At 45.5% G+C, this 18,118-nt stretch overlaps 1 protein-coding gene across 2 annotated transcripts in view; it reads left to right on the top strand.

Annotated features, from left to right (window-relative positions):
- The window catches only part of MST1 (macrophage stimulating 1), a 155,371-nt gene that overhangs the window by 53,655 nt on the left and 83,598 nt on the right, over positions 1 to 18,118 (top strand). Inside the window, exons 4-8 of one of the 2 annotated variants that reach the window (XM_033926395.1) lie at positions 865 to 979; positions 2,476 to 2,612; positions 6,451 to 6,571; positions 8,104 to 8,222; positions 16,089 to 16,257. In XM_033926395.1, the coding sequence (XP_033782286.1) occupies positions 865 to 979; positions 2,476 to 2,612; positions 6,451 to 6,571; positions 8,104 to 8,222; positions 16,089 to 16,257 (661 nt within the window). The remainder of the gene's footprint in view (positions 1 to 864; positions 980 to 2,475; positions 2,613 to 6,450; positions 6,572 to 8,103; positions 8,223 to 16,088; positions 16,258 to 18,118) is intronic. The other variant, XM_033926396.1, reaches the window with a different exon arrangement.

Consider the following 18,118-nt stretch of genomic DNA (forward strand, 5'->3'; position numbering starts at 1 on the left):
GGGGGCCATGTTTTTATCCCTCTGGTCAGTATGGGTTAGGGTTACCAGATTTTACGTATGCCCACCCAGTTCTACCCATCCCTGCCCCATTATGCTCGCACCACGCCCCTAGCCCCACTCCCTTCAGTCTGCTCATTGGTCGGGAGGGCATCCACGCATGCATGAATGCGACGTGATGTACATACATGTGACGTCACCACGTTGCATGTGCGGGTGCCCATCCTGACGTGATCTGCTTTTCAAAAACTCAGACAAAGTGATGGGGTTTGAAAAGCCGTCCTGACACCTGGACATGCCCTCTAAAAAGAGGACATGTCTGGGTAAATCAGAACTTCTGGTAACCCAAGTTTGGGTACCTTTTTGTCACTTAGATGCTTTTAAAACAGGTCTACCACCGGATGTCTACATGGCATCTTGGATATTTTGGGAAATGTTTGATTATTCCTGCATGACATCCAAGTGGTAAGACCGTCCATATCCCACCCAAAACATGCTTCTAACACACACCCTGGAGAGTACATGACCCGCAAGTAATTTAAAAACATAGCTTTGAAAATCGGCATTTGGATGTTTTGGGGGATTAAAACGTCCAAGTGCCAGTTTATGCCATTTTTTTGGGAAGTCTTTAATTTTTGAAAATAAGCCCCTTAGTGTATTATTTCATCTGAATTGCAGGAGTCTGATGAGTCTTATCTTACCGCTAACTTTCCGCTTGAGATTGTCTGAATGAAGCTGCTTTCCATCACTGAATTTCTAAAAGAAAGGAGTTAGTATGTTGGTACAAATGTGGATTGTATTATCTTGAAGGAACTATAGTTTTTGGATCCAGATTTCATGGCTAGTACTGTCTCTCTCTTCTTCCAGATTATGTGCGAGATTGCTTCATGGGAAATGGAGTCAGCTACCGAGGAACTATATCCAAAACTGAAAAGGGAAAAACCTGCCAGCAATGGAGGCTGAAGTCCCCTCATGATCATAGGTACTGAGGGAGCCACATGTGGCTTTTTCTTGAGTATGGCGCAGCAGTGGCAAGACAGCCAATTTTGGGTGGGTCTGAGCTCAAAGTGGGTGGCCACAAAGTTTTCTCTGCCCCGCCCATTACTTGCATCCATCTTCCTCCATCTCATACCCCCCATGTCCAACATCCCTTTCTCTCTCTTTCCCTTCCACCCTTGATGTAACATCTCTCTTCACCCTTCCCCCATGCAGCATTCTCTCCCTTTCTCTGCCTTGTCCAACATTTCTGACTCTCTCCCAATATCCACCATCTCTCTCCTCCTCTCTTGTGCCCTGGGTCAAATATCTCTTCCTTCCTCCCTAATTTCTAACATTTTTTCTCTCTCCACCCCTATTCCCCAATATTTCTCCCTCTCTTACCCCTCTCCTTGCTGTATCTCTCCTTCCCCTCCGTGCTATATGTAACATTTTCCCTTTCTCACCCCTCTGCACCCCTTTGTTGTATCTCTGCCTTCCTCTCCTCCACCCCATGTCCTACAATCCTCCTTCTCTAGCCCTTTTATTTATTTATTCAATTTTCTATAACGTTCTCCCAAGGGAGCTCAGAACGGTTTACATTAATTTATTCACGTACTCAAGCATTTTCCCTGTCTGTCCTGGTGGGCTCACAATCTATCTAATGTACTTGGGGCATTGGGGGGATTAAGTGACTTGCCCAGGGTCACAAGGAGCAGCGTGGGTTAAACTTTGAACCCCCAACCCCAGGCTGTAGCTTTAACCACTGCACCACACACTCCCACATTAAGAATCTTTCCTTTTTTCCTTCCCTCCCCCACTACACTTACAGCTAACTCTCTCTCAAGCTGGTGTCAGGTGAGCAGGCTGGGCTCCCGCAGTTCCTGCACCTTCCTCTCTTCACTGTCCAGCTTCAACAGGTCAGTCAGTGGCAGCAATTCCTATAGGCTGCCCAATTCCTATAGGCTAACCCAGAAGCCTCTCTCTTCTGCTGCATACTGCCCCAGCAGAAACAGGAAGTTGTGACAAAGGGGGAGGGACACAGCAGAGGAGAGGCTTCTGGGTTAACAACAGGCAGCCTGTAGGAATTGCTGCTGCTGACCCTGACCTGTTGAAGCCAGAGAGTGAAGAGAAGGTGGTGCAGGGATCATGGGAGCACAACCTGCTTCCCTAATGCTGCTGTTGAAAAGTCCTCAGCTGCTGGGTGGGCAGGCGTGAGCCCATACTAGATGGGCCAGGCCCAGCCATGGCTGTGCCCCTATGGTGCAGGTCCCTCTCTCTATCCTATAAGGGGTGGTTTGGGAAGACAAGGTAGGAGTTGAGACAAAAGAAAAAAGGTAGAGGAGGATTCTCATTGAACAGGTATGGAGGTGCTCGCTCTCTTAAAGGGAAGCAGATTAGGGTGGATAAATGGGGAGTGAGCTCTCTGCCTACCTAATCTGGAGCATGATGCAGGGGTTTTCTCTTTCTCTTTAATTAATGGGATCACCTTTCATATAACAGACATACTCCAAATCCCAGAAATGGACTAGAAGAGAATTTCTGCCGCAATCCTGATTCTGACCAACAAGGGCCCTGGTGTTACACCACTGACCCAGCCAAACGGTACGAGGTCTGTGGCATTAAGCGATGTGAAGCAGGTACATTATACAGCTTTTTCCTTCCACAAACTATGAGGGTGTGTACACTGTATGCATTTAGATCTCCAGCAGAGATACCGCATGAGTGATGGTGAGGAAAAGGTGGTGTCTTGTGTTCAACTGTGTCACCTCCTTGCTGTTAATACCTTGTTGGACTGAGCTTACGACATTTCCCTAATACTAATATTGTAGTAATGGCATCTTGTGCTGAGTTCTGCTACCTCTCTGGTGGAATTACTCCCACAGAATTATATTGATTTGGATTATCATTTTTAATTGCAATGCAAACTGCTTTGTTGCCAGTATGTAAAAAGCATAGGCATTTGCGCCGTCTTGGTGATGGTGTTTGCTCTGAATGACTACATCTTCTAACCAAAATCTGCTTTCAGTTCCCTCACTAAGGCACATCAATACCACGAGAACTAATATCTTCTCTGTCACTGCCTCCCTGGCTTTGGAACTCTGCTCCAAATCACTTTTGAGAGATTCCATCTTTAGACCAGTTCAAATCCAGTCTAAAAACATTCCTTTTCAAAATATGCTTTTGAATTTTGATCGTCATTTTAAGGATGTTTTAAGTTTGTCAGACCTGCCTTTTGGCCGGATTTTCTGTTTTCCCTGCCTTTCGTTTTTCCCGTTTTTTTTGTTCTTTATTATCTAAATTTTGTAGTTCTACCCCTTTTCCACTTGTACCAGTCAGTCATTGTTTCTTTCAATTGCTGTCAGTCTTAGGTTTTGGTTTTTTTTTCTGTATTTTTAAAACTTTGTAAAACCACCTTGAATTCTGATAAGGTGGAATATCCAATTTTAATAAACATGTAAACTTGTCTTATACCCCCTCAGCTCTTTCTTCCACCTCTGAAGGAGGCCAAGGAAATAAATTACCAAATACAAAAGTGTAAACATCAAGGCCTTGGGAGTTCTTGGAATCCTTCTAACTGGTAGGGTACCAACCAAGAATTTCCTCGAATTACAAGAGACAGGCCACTTTATTGGGATTATGAAATCATCAGTTAATTCATTATTAAACATATGTAGCTGGTACTTCTTCCAATTAAATTACAGTTGCTTCATTAAGATCCAATGATAAACTACATACTTCAGCAATCAAATCACGTTTTCCTGTTAATCATATTTCATTAGTAATTTTCCCTAGCAACTTAGTTATCACATGTTATTAGTTTCACTCGTCAGTAATAGAAGGGGTAACAACATAATGACCTTCTAGGTTGAATCCTATTACAGGATCTCCAATAATTAGCTTCAGTCCTTCACTGAGCAGGTAAATTATTCCAAATTGTAATAGCAGCATAAACAAAAGAGTTGGTAAACTGATGTTTATACTATATGCTTCTAATGTGGATAGTGCAGACATCTAGTAGAGAATAATGCCACTGAGAAAAGAATAAAGTTACTTTGTAGTTTATAAAATATGATAAATTGATCAATCAGATAACCAATGGAGATTGTTGTATACTGCAGTAACACTTGAACTAAAAAATAACAAAAGAAAGTTAAAAGAAATAAACTTTACTAATCTAAGCTGTCTTTTTTGGAGCTGTATTTTTCGGACTATAAGACGCACCCACCTGTAGAGGAGGAAAAACCAAGAAAAAAAAATTTAGTTCAGAATTTTCTTCTTCTTGGTTTTTCCTCCTCTACACAAAGGTGCGTCTGGTGGTTTGGTGTGTCTGGTGCTGGGAAGCCCAAAGCCGCCCAAAGCTGCCCGTAGCCCTTTTTAGTGGCGGTGGTCCATCATGGTCTCCTGGACGGCTGCCTTTGTCTTAGAAGAGTGACGGACAATGCAGGAGCTTTGCACTTCCTGCCTGGTCCCGCACCGCTCTGCTAGTATGTTCAGATAGTCACTTCTCCAAATGTACATTTCAACTAGCTCATCTCCACCCTTGTTCTCTCAGTATCTCTCCTTAACTTGAGTCAATCTAATGGCCGCATGCCTTTCTGCTATGCTGATGACCTCTACCATGTCTCTCCTGTTCTATGTAACCTCACTGAACTTAACCTTTGCCTTGATAATATGCCCAGTTGGCTGAAAGATCACCTCCTTTATCCTCGATATCTCAAAGTGTGAAGCAATCCATTTCTCCAACCTCCACATCACCACCTCCCACAACCACTTGTTGATGAGCCCCATACCCTACCCATCATGATCCTCGGTGTTATCTTTGACTCCTGTCTCACTTTCAAGCCACAAACTGACTCGGTGTTATTCTTTGCTCTCCATCATATTTGTGCTGTCAAATCCCTACTTAATTTGTCTACAGTTCACTCTATTATCTTCAGCCTTGTGATCCCTCATCATGACTACTGTAATTCCCTTTATGTTAGTATTCCTTGCCATACAACTCTTACACAATGCATACCGATTTGATGATGGCACCCCTCTTTTGTAAACAGAGTACTGGCTCCTCACCTCAGTCCATATTAAGTTTAAAGTTTTGACTCTTCTGTTCAAGGGATGCCCCACTGTGACTCCAATTACATCAATAGATGTCTCCTATGTCCTCTCCAGGACCCTACACTCTGCTCATACAGGCCAACTCTCATTCCTGCCCCCTGTGTCCTCTGCCGTGATGTAGTAGTGAAGACACTGGGGGATTTCGAAGATCTGCAACATGACATAATCAAGCTCGAGAAATGAGCATCAACATGGTAAATGAGGTTCAACATGGATAAGTGTAAAGTGATGCATGTCGATAACAAAAATCTCATGTATGAATGTCCGGGGCGGTACTTGGAGAGACTTCCCAGGAAAGAGACTTGGGAGTTCTGATCGACAAGTTGATGAAGCTGTTTATGCAATGTGCGGCGGCAGCGAAAAGGGTGAACAGAGTGCTAAGAATGATTAAGAAGGGGATCATGAACAGATTGGAGAAGGTTATCATGCCACTGTATCGGGATATAGTGCACCCTCACCTGGAGTACTGTGTCCAGCACTGGTCACCATATATGAAGAAGAACACAGTACTACTCAAAAGGGTTCAGAGAAGAGCAAGTGAAATGGTTAAGGGGCTGGAGGAGTTGCCATACAGTGAGAGATTGGAGAGATTGGAGAAACTGGGCCTCTTCTCCCTTGAAAAGAGGAGACTGAGAGGGGACATGATCGAAACATTCAAAATATTGAAGGGAATAGACTTAGTAGATAAAGACAGGTTGTTCACCCTCTCCAAGGCAGGGAGAACGAGAGGGCACTCTCTAAAGTTGAAAGGGGATAGATTCCGTACAAACGCAAGGAAGTTCTTCACACAGAGAGTGTTAGAAAACTGGAACTCTCTTCCAGAGGCTGTTATAGGGGAAAACACCCTCCAGGGATTCAAGACAAAGTTGGACAAGTTCCTGCTAAGCTGGAACGTACGCAGGTGAGGCTGGACTCATTTAGAGCACTGGTCTTTGACTTGGGGGCTGCCGCGTAAATGGACTGCTGGGCACGATGGACTACTGGTCCAACCCAGCAGCAGCAATTCTTATGTTTTTATGTTCATTGCCCTTAGTTATGTCATCCCCAAACTTTGGACCTCATCCCCAACCTTCACCTTGAGCCATCCTATCCCAATTTTAAATCTGCTCTCAATATTTTTCTTTTCATGGAGACTTTTGGTAAGGAAGCCTAGACACTGAATATCTCTGTCCCACCCCCTTCTACTCTATTTTGATTGATTTTAGCACTGTAAACCACATCAAAGTCAGCCCTGCCAATTATGGTATATCAAGACATAGTAAATAAATAAATAGTATTAAATTAGTATTTGTGAATCCATTATGTTGAGCTCCCTGAAATTAGTGTGGAGATGGTGTTCAACTGTAATATTTTCTCTTCCAGCCGTGTGCTTATCCTGTAATGGTGAAGATTATCGAGGGCTGGTAGACCACACAGAGTCCGGGAGGGAATGCCAACGTTGGGACCTGCAGACTCCACACAAGCATCTTTTCCGGCCAGAGAAGTATGTACTGTACCAATGTACCCGGAGTCAGGCAGGCCTGTGGGGGAGGGGCCAAACTCCAGTTGGACAGTAGATATAATACCAGCCAGAGAGAATGTGTGTAGGCGAGGAAGTGAGAGGAGTAACACTAGGCAGTGCATGCAAGCCAGGAAGAGTAGGAGAGCTTGATGCAGAATAATGTTCACAAGGCAGGGAAGAAAATGCAGCAGGTTACATATGTGAGAGCTGGCAAAGAAGGGCATCAGGTTTTCCTAATACAATCTGTTGCCAGAGTGTGACATCTGTTAGGGAATACTCAGTGCAAACAGATGCTACTTAAGAGCCTTGATCACAAACTTATATTCTATGCTGGTACACAACGCACCGGTTTGATCAGGAATTTTCAGACCGCCGTAACACTCATCGGTTGCAATCCTCATTAGTATCCTGTAACACGGTGCTATTAAATTATTTTTTTTTTTCTTTGTTTGCTGTTTTTCTTGTGCTCTTTAAAATTTAATTCATTTTATGCTCTTTCTTCTAAGTTTTCATAATTAATTAAATAGATATGTAACTTAGCTTAATACTGCTGCTCCAACATTGACTCGTCCGACGCATTTCGATCACTTTCTCAAGGTCAGGGAAGACACTGCAAGATTTGAAACAAAATAAAATTATACTCTCAAGAAATATGATTCACAACGGGAGGGCAGAAACTGTCTTGCACTTACGTCTAATAAAGGGAGCTATTAGCGTCAATGCTGTCCATCATTTGCCGCCGCCAATCTAAAAATGGCCGCGGCATCTACCAGCAATTTAGAAAACCTCTTACTGACATCATCATCCAGCAGCCAATTGCCAATCTACACTCACTTGAAAGCCACTCCCCCTAGTCACCTCTAATAAGCTAGTGTCATCCAATTCTCTGTATCATTAAGGCCATTGGGTTTCATAGAATTTAAGTGGTACATCCATCTGAGTTCTTTAATGTTTAATGTCCGCTCAATATTGCCTCCCACCCCAGCTTGATGCTGTCTATAACCCGCCATTTTAGATGTTGAAGGGAATGTTTAAGCAGCATCCAGTGCCGATCTAAAATGTCAAATTATAGACAGCATGCACTGCTTTCATTGTTTGCTAATAGATCTCATGCATATTCATTGGGGAAATCCGGCTGGATTGTGGCCCTCGAGGAGGGACTTTGACACCCCTGGCCTAAGTGGTTTACTTTCAGGTACTCAAGCATTTTTCCCTATAGAAAGAAAACATTTTGGTAGGATTATTACTTTTCTTTTTTTAAATTCTTTATTCAGTTTTAACTCTTGCAACAAGTGTACAAAATTCAATAAGATAATTCATACAAATCACTTGACATTCTAACAATTATTGTCAAAAGCATATAAAAAAGACCCCTCCCCCATCTATCCCATTCATCAGGAATAAACCCATTAAATCACATAACATACCTCCCCATCCCCACATTAAATATAGTCCTATGTCTGAATGGTTCAATTGGTGATCGAAAACTGCTGCTTCTTTTCACTTCTCTCCAGGTATCCTGATAAAAGTTTGGATGATAATTACTGCAGGAATCCAGACAGTTCTGAAAGACCTTGGTGTTACACCACAGATCCCAACATAAACCGGGAATATTGTCATATCCACAAATGCAGTAAGGCCTGAGTGTTTCATTACAGCATGAAATGGGATGAATGCTTGCTGTGAGATGGTAGATTTTCCTAAGTTTGTAAGAAGCAGTATTTTGTTTGTAATAAGTATGAAAACTTTAAGGTGCTCTCCTGCAATTCCCCTGACAACCTGCTCGTGAACATGGTCATAATGATTGGACACTGAACAGGGTCAGTGAGTATAAGATCAGGGTAGGACCGTGCAGGTATGATGTGTCTTCTGAGCATGGGACAAGATGAACCTGTGGGCTCAGTACACATATTTACTCCTGCTCCATCTTTCCGCATATGGATACAGATCGTAGAAGTCCACCGCCCCACTGCTGGAGTTGCCATCAAAGCTAATTATCCCAGGACAAGCAGACAGGTATTCTCACTAGTGGGTAATGTCATCCGACAGAGCCCCAATACGGACGTCTCACAAGCATACTTGCTTGCAGAAACTTCAGAAGTTTCGAGATGCCCGTACCGCGCATGTGCCAGTGCCTTCCCGCCCGATGGTCTGGGCGTGTCTCCTCAGTTCTTTTCTTTCCGCGGAGCTGAGAAGTTTACTTAAATTCTGCGCTAATTGAACCCGTGTTTCTTGCCTTCTAATCGCTGCGGTTTTGGGTTATTTTACTCTTTATCGTGTATTTTCTTTCTTCGGTTTCTTATTTAAAAAAAAAAAAAAAAATGTCTTCCGGTGATTCGACCGGGTTGGCCGCGTGGCTCAGGCCCCGCTCCTTCGATCTTGCGGCGGAGCTTTTTCGGCCTATGTCCCGGCCAATTACCGGTTTTAAAAAGTGTAGCAAGTGCCAGCGCGCGATTTCGTTGACGGACCCGCATCGACGCTGCCTGCAGTGTCTTGGTCCAGAACATTTTCGAAATCGTGCCAGCCTTGTTCCACTCTCACAGCACGTGCGTTTAAGCGTCGCTGTTTTTTGTGGGAGTCGATGTTCAAGATGGAAGCTGCTAAAGAACCTTCGGCTTCGACTTCGACCAGCACTTCGCCTGCATCTGCAAAGCCTTCCACCACCCCTGCTGCGCCGGGTCTCCTGAAGCCGGCTTCCTTCATTCCAGCTTCGACCCCGCCTCCTGCTCCGGTGCCTTCCTCCGTCTCCTCGGATCAGGTACCCCAGCCTCCCATTCCGCCAGTGGTTCTCAAAGTGCCGAAGGCTTCCAAGCCAAAGCACTCGACTATGAAGGAACGCGAAGACCACTTTAGGTGCGGCTCCCTCCTTGTCGGCTTCGTTACATTCAATTATGGAGGCTCAATTCATCGAGCTTATGACCACCGTGGGACCCAAGTTACTGGCCACGATTCAGGGTGACCAACCGGTTCCTCCTCCTCCTCCTCACTGTTCGCTCTCGCTGCTCAGCGAGGAGGAGCGGCGCTCAGTGGCCGGTCCCTCGAGGCGGGCCTCTTTTAGTGACATGCCCCCCTTAGAGCCTATTACACCTCCGGACGAGGATATTTGGAATCCTCCTTCGAGTAATCGAAGCCCTGGGCATCGCAAACAGGAAGAGTTCTTCCGCACTCCTTATCAGGCCTGGGATGCATCTCGAGATTCGTCGAATCTCCCGCCTCTTCGCTCTACTGCCTCGAGTCCCATCTACTCCATGGAGGCTTCTGGGGACCATTCTAAGCACCGCCGATCTAGATCCCCTTCCAGACATCGGGAGGGGCGTCGGTCCAGGCATTCTTCAAGGCATTCCTCTCGACACTCTACAGTCTCGCCTCAGAAGAAGCTACCTCGTGTAGGGTATTCCTCTTCGGATGTCTCTCCTCCTCCGGGACCGGAGTTCGAGGATCCCTGTGGCTCGTTCTCGCCCTGTCGATCACAGGTCTCTATGGATCCCGAGGCCTCGACTTCGTCCAGTCCGTCCTGCTGGCCTGTGCTAGCGGATCAATTATCCTTCTCATCTTTTCTCTGGCAGATGGCGGATGACCTGGACATCACCTTGGACTCCAGTTCCCGTTACTCCAAGGAATACCTGGATACCATGCATTTGCCTCATCCTCCTGCCGAGTCTCTTCGTCTTCCTCTGCACAAACTACTCGACCAAACTTTCATGAGGTGTTTTGAAACGCCGTACTCTATCCCGGCCGTTCCTGGCAAGTTAGATGTCAGGTACCGAACAGTGCATCACAAGGGATTCGAGGGCTCTCAACTCTCTCACCAATCCCTGTTGGTCGAATCCTCCCTTAAGAGGTCTCATCCATCACAGGTGTATGCCTTGGTTCCTCCGGGCAGAGAGGGCCGGACCATGGATAAATTTGAGAGGCGCATATACCAGAACTTGATGATGGCTTCCCGAGTTCTCAATTATACTTTTCATTTTGCAACTTATTTGGAGTTCTTCCTGCCTGTGCTTCGGAAGTTTACGCCTTACATCGAGTCTCAGGCTCGCTTCGAATTCGAGGGAGTGGTCGCCTCGCTGTCCCAGCTGCGCCTTCAATTGATGCAATCCTCCTACGATGCCTTTGAGCTCTCGGCACGGGCTGCCGCCTGTTCTGTGGCTATGCGTCGATTGGCGTGGCTTCGGACCATTGGCATGGACCTGAACCTCCAGGACAGACTTGCCAACGTTCCTTTGTTTGACGAATCCATCGAGACCGTGACGAAGAAACTGTCTGACCATGAGAAATCTTTTCAATCCATTCTTCGTCCCAAACTTAAGCCGACGCAATCACGACCTTCTCAACCACCTTTGATCTATCAGCGGCGCTATGCCCCTAGGCAGGCCCCTGCTGCGAGACAACCAGCGAAGAGACAACCTCCACAGAAGGCTCAACAAAAACCTCAACCTTCTACTGTCCCCAAGGCTCCTCAGCCTTTTTGACTCTCTCTTAGGGAGCATAACCAATCTCATTCTGCCTTCCCCTGTTTTTCCCATTGGGGGTCGCCTCCATCGTTTTTATCATCGATGGGCAGCTATCATCACCGACCTTACCATCATCAAGGAAGGGTACTCTCTTCAGTTCCATTGGGTCCCTCCGGACCACCCTCCAAGAGAGTATCCTTCAAACTTGACACAGACCGCCCTTCTTCTTCAGGAAGCTCAGACTTTGCTCCGGCTCCGGGCCGTCGAGCCGGTCCCGGTGGACCAACACAACCGGGGTTTTTACTCCCGGTACTTCCTTGTTCCGAAGAAGACGGGCGACCTGCGACCTATTCTAGACCTCAGGATCCTCAACAAGCTCCTGGTCAAGGAGAGATTTCGCATGTTGACCCTTGCTTCTCTCTACCCCCTCCTCGAGCAGAACGACTGGTTATGCTGTCTGGATCTCAAGGAGGCCTACACTTACATTCCAATTCATCTGGCCTCTCGCAAGTTCCTCAGATTTCGGGTGGGACATCTGCATCTGCAGTATTGAGTGCTTCCATTCGGCCTGTCCTCGTCTCCCAGAGTCTTCACGAAATGTCTGGTGGTCGTGGCCGCTGCACTCCGGAACCAGGGGCTTCAGGTATTTCCCTACCTCGATGATTGGCTCATCAAGGCCATCTTGGCTCCAGGGGTCATTTCGGCGACCCTAACCACGATTTGGTTCCTGCAGAGTTTGGGCTTCGAGATCAACTTCCCCAAATCTCATCTACAGCCTACCCAGTCTCTTCCCTTCATCGGGGCGGTTCTGGATACCATTCAACTCAGAGCATTCCTCCCGCCTCAGCGCTTGGAAACTCTTCTTCGTCTCTGCCAGTCGGTGTCTTCTCGCCCATCCATCTTAGCGAGACACATCCATCTTAGCGAGTTCTCCTGGGCCACATGGCCTCTACAGTTCATGTGACGCCTTTTGCCAGACTTCACCTCAGAATTCCTCAGTGGACCCTGGCTTCTCAATGGACTCAGGTGTCAGACCCTTTGACTCGTCACATCATAGTCACTCCTGCCCTTCAGCAGTCGCTACTTTGGTGGATGACCTCTTCGAATCTATCCAGAGGTTTGCTGTTTCACACTCCTCCCCATCAGAAGGTTCTCACGACAGATTCTTCGACCTATGCATGGGGAGCTCCCTGAGGTCTTCGCACTCAGGGATTCCGGACCAGTGCAGACCGGCTATATCATATCAATTTTCTGTAGCTCAGAGCGATCTTCAATGCTCTTCAAGCGTTTCAACATCTGCTTCACGACATGGTGGTCCTCATTCGCACGGACAATCAGGTCACCGTGTATTATGTCAACAAGCAGGGGGGCACAGGCTCAGCCTCCCTCTGCCAGGAAGCTCTCAGAGTCTGGGATTGGGCGATTCGCCACAACACCTTCCTCAAAGCTGTCTACATTCAGGGGAAGGACAATGCCCTGGCGGACAACTTGAGTCGTCTTCTCCAACCTCACGAATGGACCCTCCATTCCAGGCCCCTTCTTCAGATCTTTTCTCAGTGGGGGACGCCTCAGATAGACCTCTTTGCGGCTCCCCACAACTTCAAACTGCCTCAATTCTGTTCCAGGATCTACACTTCTCATCGCCTCGAGGCAGATGCTTTTCTGCTGGACTGGGGGAATCGCTTTCTGTATGCGTTTTCCACTCATTCAAAAGACTCTAGTCAAATTGAAATCAGACCATGCCACCATGATTCTGGTAGCTCCTCGGTGGCCCAGACAGCCTTGGTACTTCAACTCAACTCAGCAGCAGGGAGCCATTCCTTCTTCCAGTGTTTCCTTCACTCAGCAACAGGGATCTCTACTCCATCCCAACCTGCAGTCTCTCCACCTGACAGCTTGGTTCCTCTCAACGTAACTCCTCACCAGTTTTCCCATGTGGTGAGGGAGGTGCTGGAGGCTTCCAGGAAGCCTGCTACTAGACAATGCTACTCCCAAAAGTGGACTAGATTCTCTTCCTGGTGTGTTTCTCATCGTAAGGAGCCTCAGAGAGCCTCCCTGTCTTCTGTATTGGACTATTTTCTACACCTATCTCAGTCTGGCCTCAAGTCTACATCCATACGAGTCCACCTGAGTGCTATTGCGGCTTTCCATCAGCCTCTCCAAGGGAAACCTCTCTCTGCTCATCCTGTGGTTTCCAGATTTATGAAAGGACTTTTCCATGTCAATCCTCCTCTCAAACCTCCTCCAGTTGTTTGGGTTCTCAATGTTGTCCTTTCTCAGCTTATGAAACCTCCTTTTGAGCCTCTCAACAAGGCTCTGCTGAAAGTTTCTCACTTGGAAAGTGGTTTTTCTTGTTGCCCTCACTTCTGCCCGCAGGGTCAGTGAGCTTCAGGCCTTAGTGGCGGATCCACCTTTCACAGTTTTCCATCATGACAAGGTGGTCCTTCGCACTCATCCGAAATTCCTGCCTAAAGTGGTCACTGAATTTCATCTCAACCAATCCATAGTTCTTCCTGTGTTTTTTCCAAAGCCTCATTCTCATCCTGGAGAATCTGCTCTTCACACTCTGGACTGTAAACGTGCTTTGGCTTTCTACCTGGATCGCACCAAACCACACAGAACTGCTCCTCAACTTTTCATCTCCTTTGATCCGAACAAGTTGGGACGACCTGTATCGAAGCGTACCATCTCCAACTGGATGGCGGCTTGCATCTCTTTCTGCTATGCCCAGGCTGGATTACCCCTTCCCTGTAAAGTCACAGCCCATAGGGTCAGAGCAATGGCGGCCTCTGTAGCCTTCCTCAAATCGACACCGATTGAGGAGATTTGTAAGGCTGCCACTTGGTCCTCGGTTCATACATTCACCTCTCATTATTGTCTGGATACTTTCTCCAGACGGGATGGACAGTTTGGCCAAACAGTATTACAAAATTTATTCTCTTAAGTTGCCAACTCTCCCACCATCCCATTGAGGTTAGCTTGGAGGTCACCCACTAGTGAGAATACCTGCCTGCTTGTCCTGGGATAAAGCAATGTTACTTACTGTAACAGTTGTTATCCAGGGACAGCAGGCAGCTATTCTCACGTCCCACCCACCTCCCCTGGGTTGGCTTCTCTGCTAGCTGAGGAGACACACCCGGACCATCGGACGGGAAGGCACTTGCGCATGCGCGGTGCGGGCATCTCGAAACTTCTGAAGTTTCTGCAAGCAAGTATGCTTGTGAGACGTCCGTATCGGGGCTCTGTCAGATGACATCACCCACTAGTGAGAATAGCTGCCTGCTGTCCCTGGATAACAACTGTTATGGTAAGTAACATTGCTTTCCAGCCTGTCCCAGTTCATCTTGGACACAGACCATGTTTCAAGTTTCAAGTTTATTTAAAATATTTGATTTGATCGCAGAATCCAAATCCTTTTTTATTTTTTCAAATTCTTTATTCAGTTTTAACTCTTGCAACAAGTGTACAATATTCAATCAGATAATTCGTACAAATCATTTGACATTCTAACAATTATTGTCAAATGCACCCATCCCATTCATCAGGAATAAACCCATTAAATCACATAACATACCTCCCCATCCCCATATTAAATATAGTCCTATGTAATAAAAAAGTGTCCAAGGTGTCTAATCATTAGAATATGCAATCAATGGCCCCCAAATCTTTTTGAAACTATTATAATTTCCTTGCTGTATAGCAATGCAGAATCCAAATCCAATGCGATGTAAGTCTGTCCAGCGTCAGCTTTGCTTTTCCGCTCCTGCTCCATTGTTGGAGTCACCGTTAAAGCTAACTTCAGCCCATCCCGCATATCAGCTTTTCACCCCCTAGCATATAATAATAATAATAATAACTTTATTTTTCTATACCGCCAACACCCAAAGAGTTCTAGGCGGTTCACAAAATAAGAAAACTGAACAATTCAGTGATGAAATACAAAACATATGAGAAGCAACAGTACAATATACAGTTTTATACTATTATAGGCGCATTGCTCTGCCAATCATTAGACCAGGGGTGGGCAACTCTGGTCCTCGAGGGCCGGAATCCAGTCGGGTTTTCAGGATTTTCCCAATGAATATGCATTGAAAGCAGTGCATGCAAATAGATCTCATGCATATTTATTGGGGAAATCCTGAAAACCCAACTGGATTCCGGCCCTCGAGGATCGGAGTTGTGCACCCCTGCATTAGACCATTCTTCTTTCACAGTTCTCTTCTCATGTTTTCTATTTCCTCTGGCATGTCCATTCTGTTACAATTCTTCGTGTCATCTGCAAAAAGACACACTTTTCCTTCTAATCCGTCAGAAATATTACTCACAAATATATTGAACAGAATGGGCCCCCGTACCGAACCCTGAGACGGACCACTACACCAGTGACGTAGTAGGGGGGGTGGTCTTCCCCCTCCTCCTTTCTTTGCCACGTACACACCCCTGTTGCCTGCCCCCGTACTTTGTTTACTTCCCCTGTGCGAGGTTGCTGCCCATGGGGGAACCAGCATCAGCGCTCTCTCTAGCGTCACTTCCGGGATTCTTGTGTCGGGGTGGTTCCATGGAGAGTGACTAACATAGATGCTGTCAAGGGGTTGTCACGGGAGGGTGACAACATTATAGATGCTGTTGGGGGGAAGTGCAATCAGGATGGGGTGGGCCTTTGCACCTAATGATTATTATCTGCATGTTATAAAAGCATCTTTAAAAGTTATTCTAGCATATCATTTTTCCACATGCTGATTATGGGACAAAGAAAAGAATGGGAGAGAGAGGGGGAGATTTTGACTGAGAGTGGGGAGGAGATTGAGTGAAGAGAGTGGGTGGACATATTAAGCTACAACTGTGGCGGGGGGGGGGGGGGGGAGGGGGAATATGTTTGGCTACAAGAGAGTGGGGGTGGAGAGAAAGAGAGAAGAGGTGCCTGGTTGTGAAAAGAAGGAGAGAGAGGAGGAAGATACTGGGTTACAAAAGTGTGTGTATGGGGGGGGAAGAGTATGTGGATCTCTGTGTTTGAAGTCTCTTCATTCCTTTATTTTTTTCCAAAGCAGATAAAAAACGTCTCCACCATGTGGAAATCACCCACGGCTGCTTTAAAAGGAAAGGTGAAGGTTACAGGGGAAAAGTGAATGTCACCACTTCTGGGATTCCCTGCCAGCACTGGGGTGCACAAACTCCGCACCGACATCATTTCCTGCCTCAAAAGTACCAGTGCAAGTATGTATCTTCCAAGAATGGGAAGGAAGGAGCAGGGTACATACACTGCATTTACACCCTTGAAATGATTTTTGTTCCTCCATTTCAGTATTCTAATTTTTCAATACCTACTTCATGCCAAGTTCCATGGTCTGATCATTTTTTTATTTCTACTTTTTGTCATCTCAACCCAATTTCTAGCACTCCCTTATCCAAGAAAATTTTATTTAGAGATTTTGATAATCTCACTGACACTACCACATTCAAACTTAACACAGATATGCGTATGGTTACATCGCTTAACGATCAAATCCAAATTTGGGACGATGCTTGTCGTTCCCTTCTCAATGAAATAGCCCCAATCCAGGTTTGTACATTCTCAGCTAAAAAACAAAAGAACCCTTGGTTCAACTATGAATTAACCCTTCTCAAACGTCAGCTGTGCTCCTCAGAACGTAAATGGCATTCTAACCCAACTAAGTCCAACCTACACAAATATGAAGAACATTCACATTTCTATAAAGCCACTTTAAATGCTACAAAAAAAAATACTACTGCAAATGCATAAATAAAGCTAAGAACTCAGCTAAGAACTATTTGCAACCTTACAAAAACTCACACAATATAAGCATACTCAACATATCTCATCCGATAACTTCCTTACAGCCCAAATGTTGCAGATTTTTTCCAAGAAAAAATTAATAATATCCGAAATGTTCTTTTACAGCAAAATACTCCCGTAAGTCAAGAAGAAGAATTAGGAAACACCTCGTTTCGCTCCACTTGTGCGCGCTTTTCTGTACCTTCTCTTAAAGATGTTCAACACACGATCCAATCTCTCAATGCTAAAGGAGGTAAATCCGAGAGTATGCCTCCATTTATTCTTTTTTTTTTTTTTTATTTCTTTATTCTTTTTCAAACTTACATCAAGTGCACAAAAAAGAACAACATGAAATACTATCGTATAACACTTGATCATACATTATATTCTTAATATGTAAATTAATTAAAAACCCTCCCCCTCCCATCTTTCTATACAATCATTAAAACTATCATATTCCTTCAAAATTTCAATTTGCTACATCTTATCAGATGCTTAAAGTTAGTACAAAACACAGCTATCAAAGTGATTACAAACTCTGTAAAATTCGAACACGTTACCCCTCTTTTCAAAAAAGCCCATTGGCTCCCAGTCCAATACAGGATAACTTCTAAGATTTTCCTTTTAATATGCAAAACCGTCAAAACTAAAGAACCAGCATTCCTTGATAAAAAATCTTATACCTTATGAACCTAATAGATCTTTAAGATCCTTTGGACAGCATCTACTTTGGGTTCCTTCTTTAAAAATCACTGCATTGATACTTAAACATGTGCACTCCCCTATACACCCCCAAAACCCTTTTTGACTGGCATATAAGTGGCTCCTGCAGCCATAAGGGCTATTGGGGTGGTAGATAAGTGGGTCTAGGGGATTCTGGAAGTGGTTTGGGGGGGCTCTCCATGACCTATAAGGGAGCTGTAGTGAGGAGAAGCCATGGCACCCTTTTTGTGAAGTTCACAGCAGTGCCCTGTAGGTACCCCACTATTTAGGTGCCATGTCTGGTGTTCGGTCCATCACTTTGCAGACCCTTCCCATGTCCCAGGACTTGTTCTAGGCGTTTTTGGACTTGGACGAAAAGTTGGACGGAAATGTGGTATAAAGATGGACGATTTAGCGACTTGGACGATCAGATCGGCAGGACGTATAATTAGACGATTTTCGAAAGTAAAAAAAAGTTGGATGTGTCTTTCGAAAATGTGTCTTAGGCTCTTTTTAACTTTGGACGACTTGCGAGATGGACGTAAATGGACTTAGACGTCCCTTTCGATTATGCCCCTC

This window comes from Geotrypetes seraphini, chromosome 17 (assembly GCF_902459505.1).
Source record: "Geotrypetes seraphini chromosome 17, aGeoSer1.1, whole genome shotgun sequence".
Lineage (NCBI taxonomy): Eukaryota > Metazoa > Chordata > Amphibia > Gymnophiona > Dermophiidae > Geotrypetes > Geotrypetes seraphini.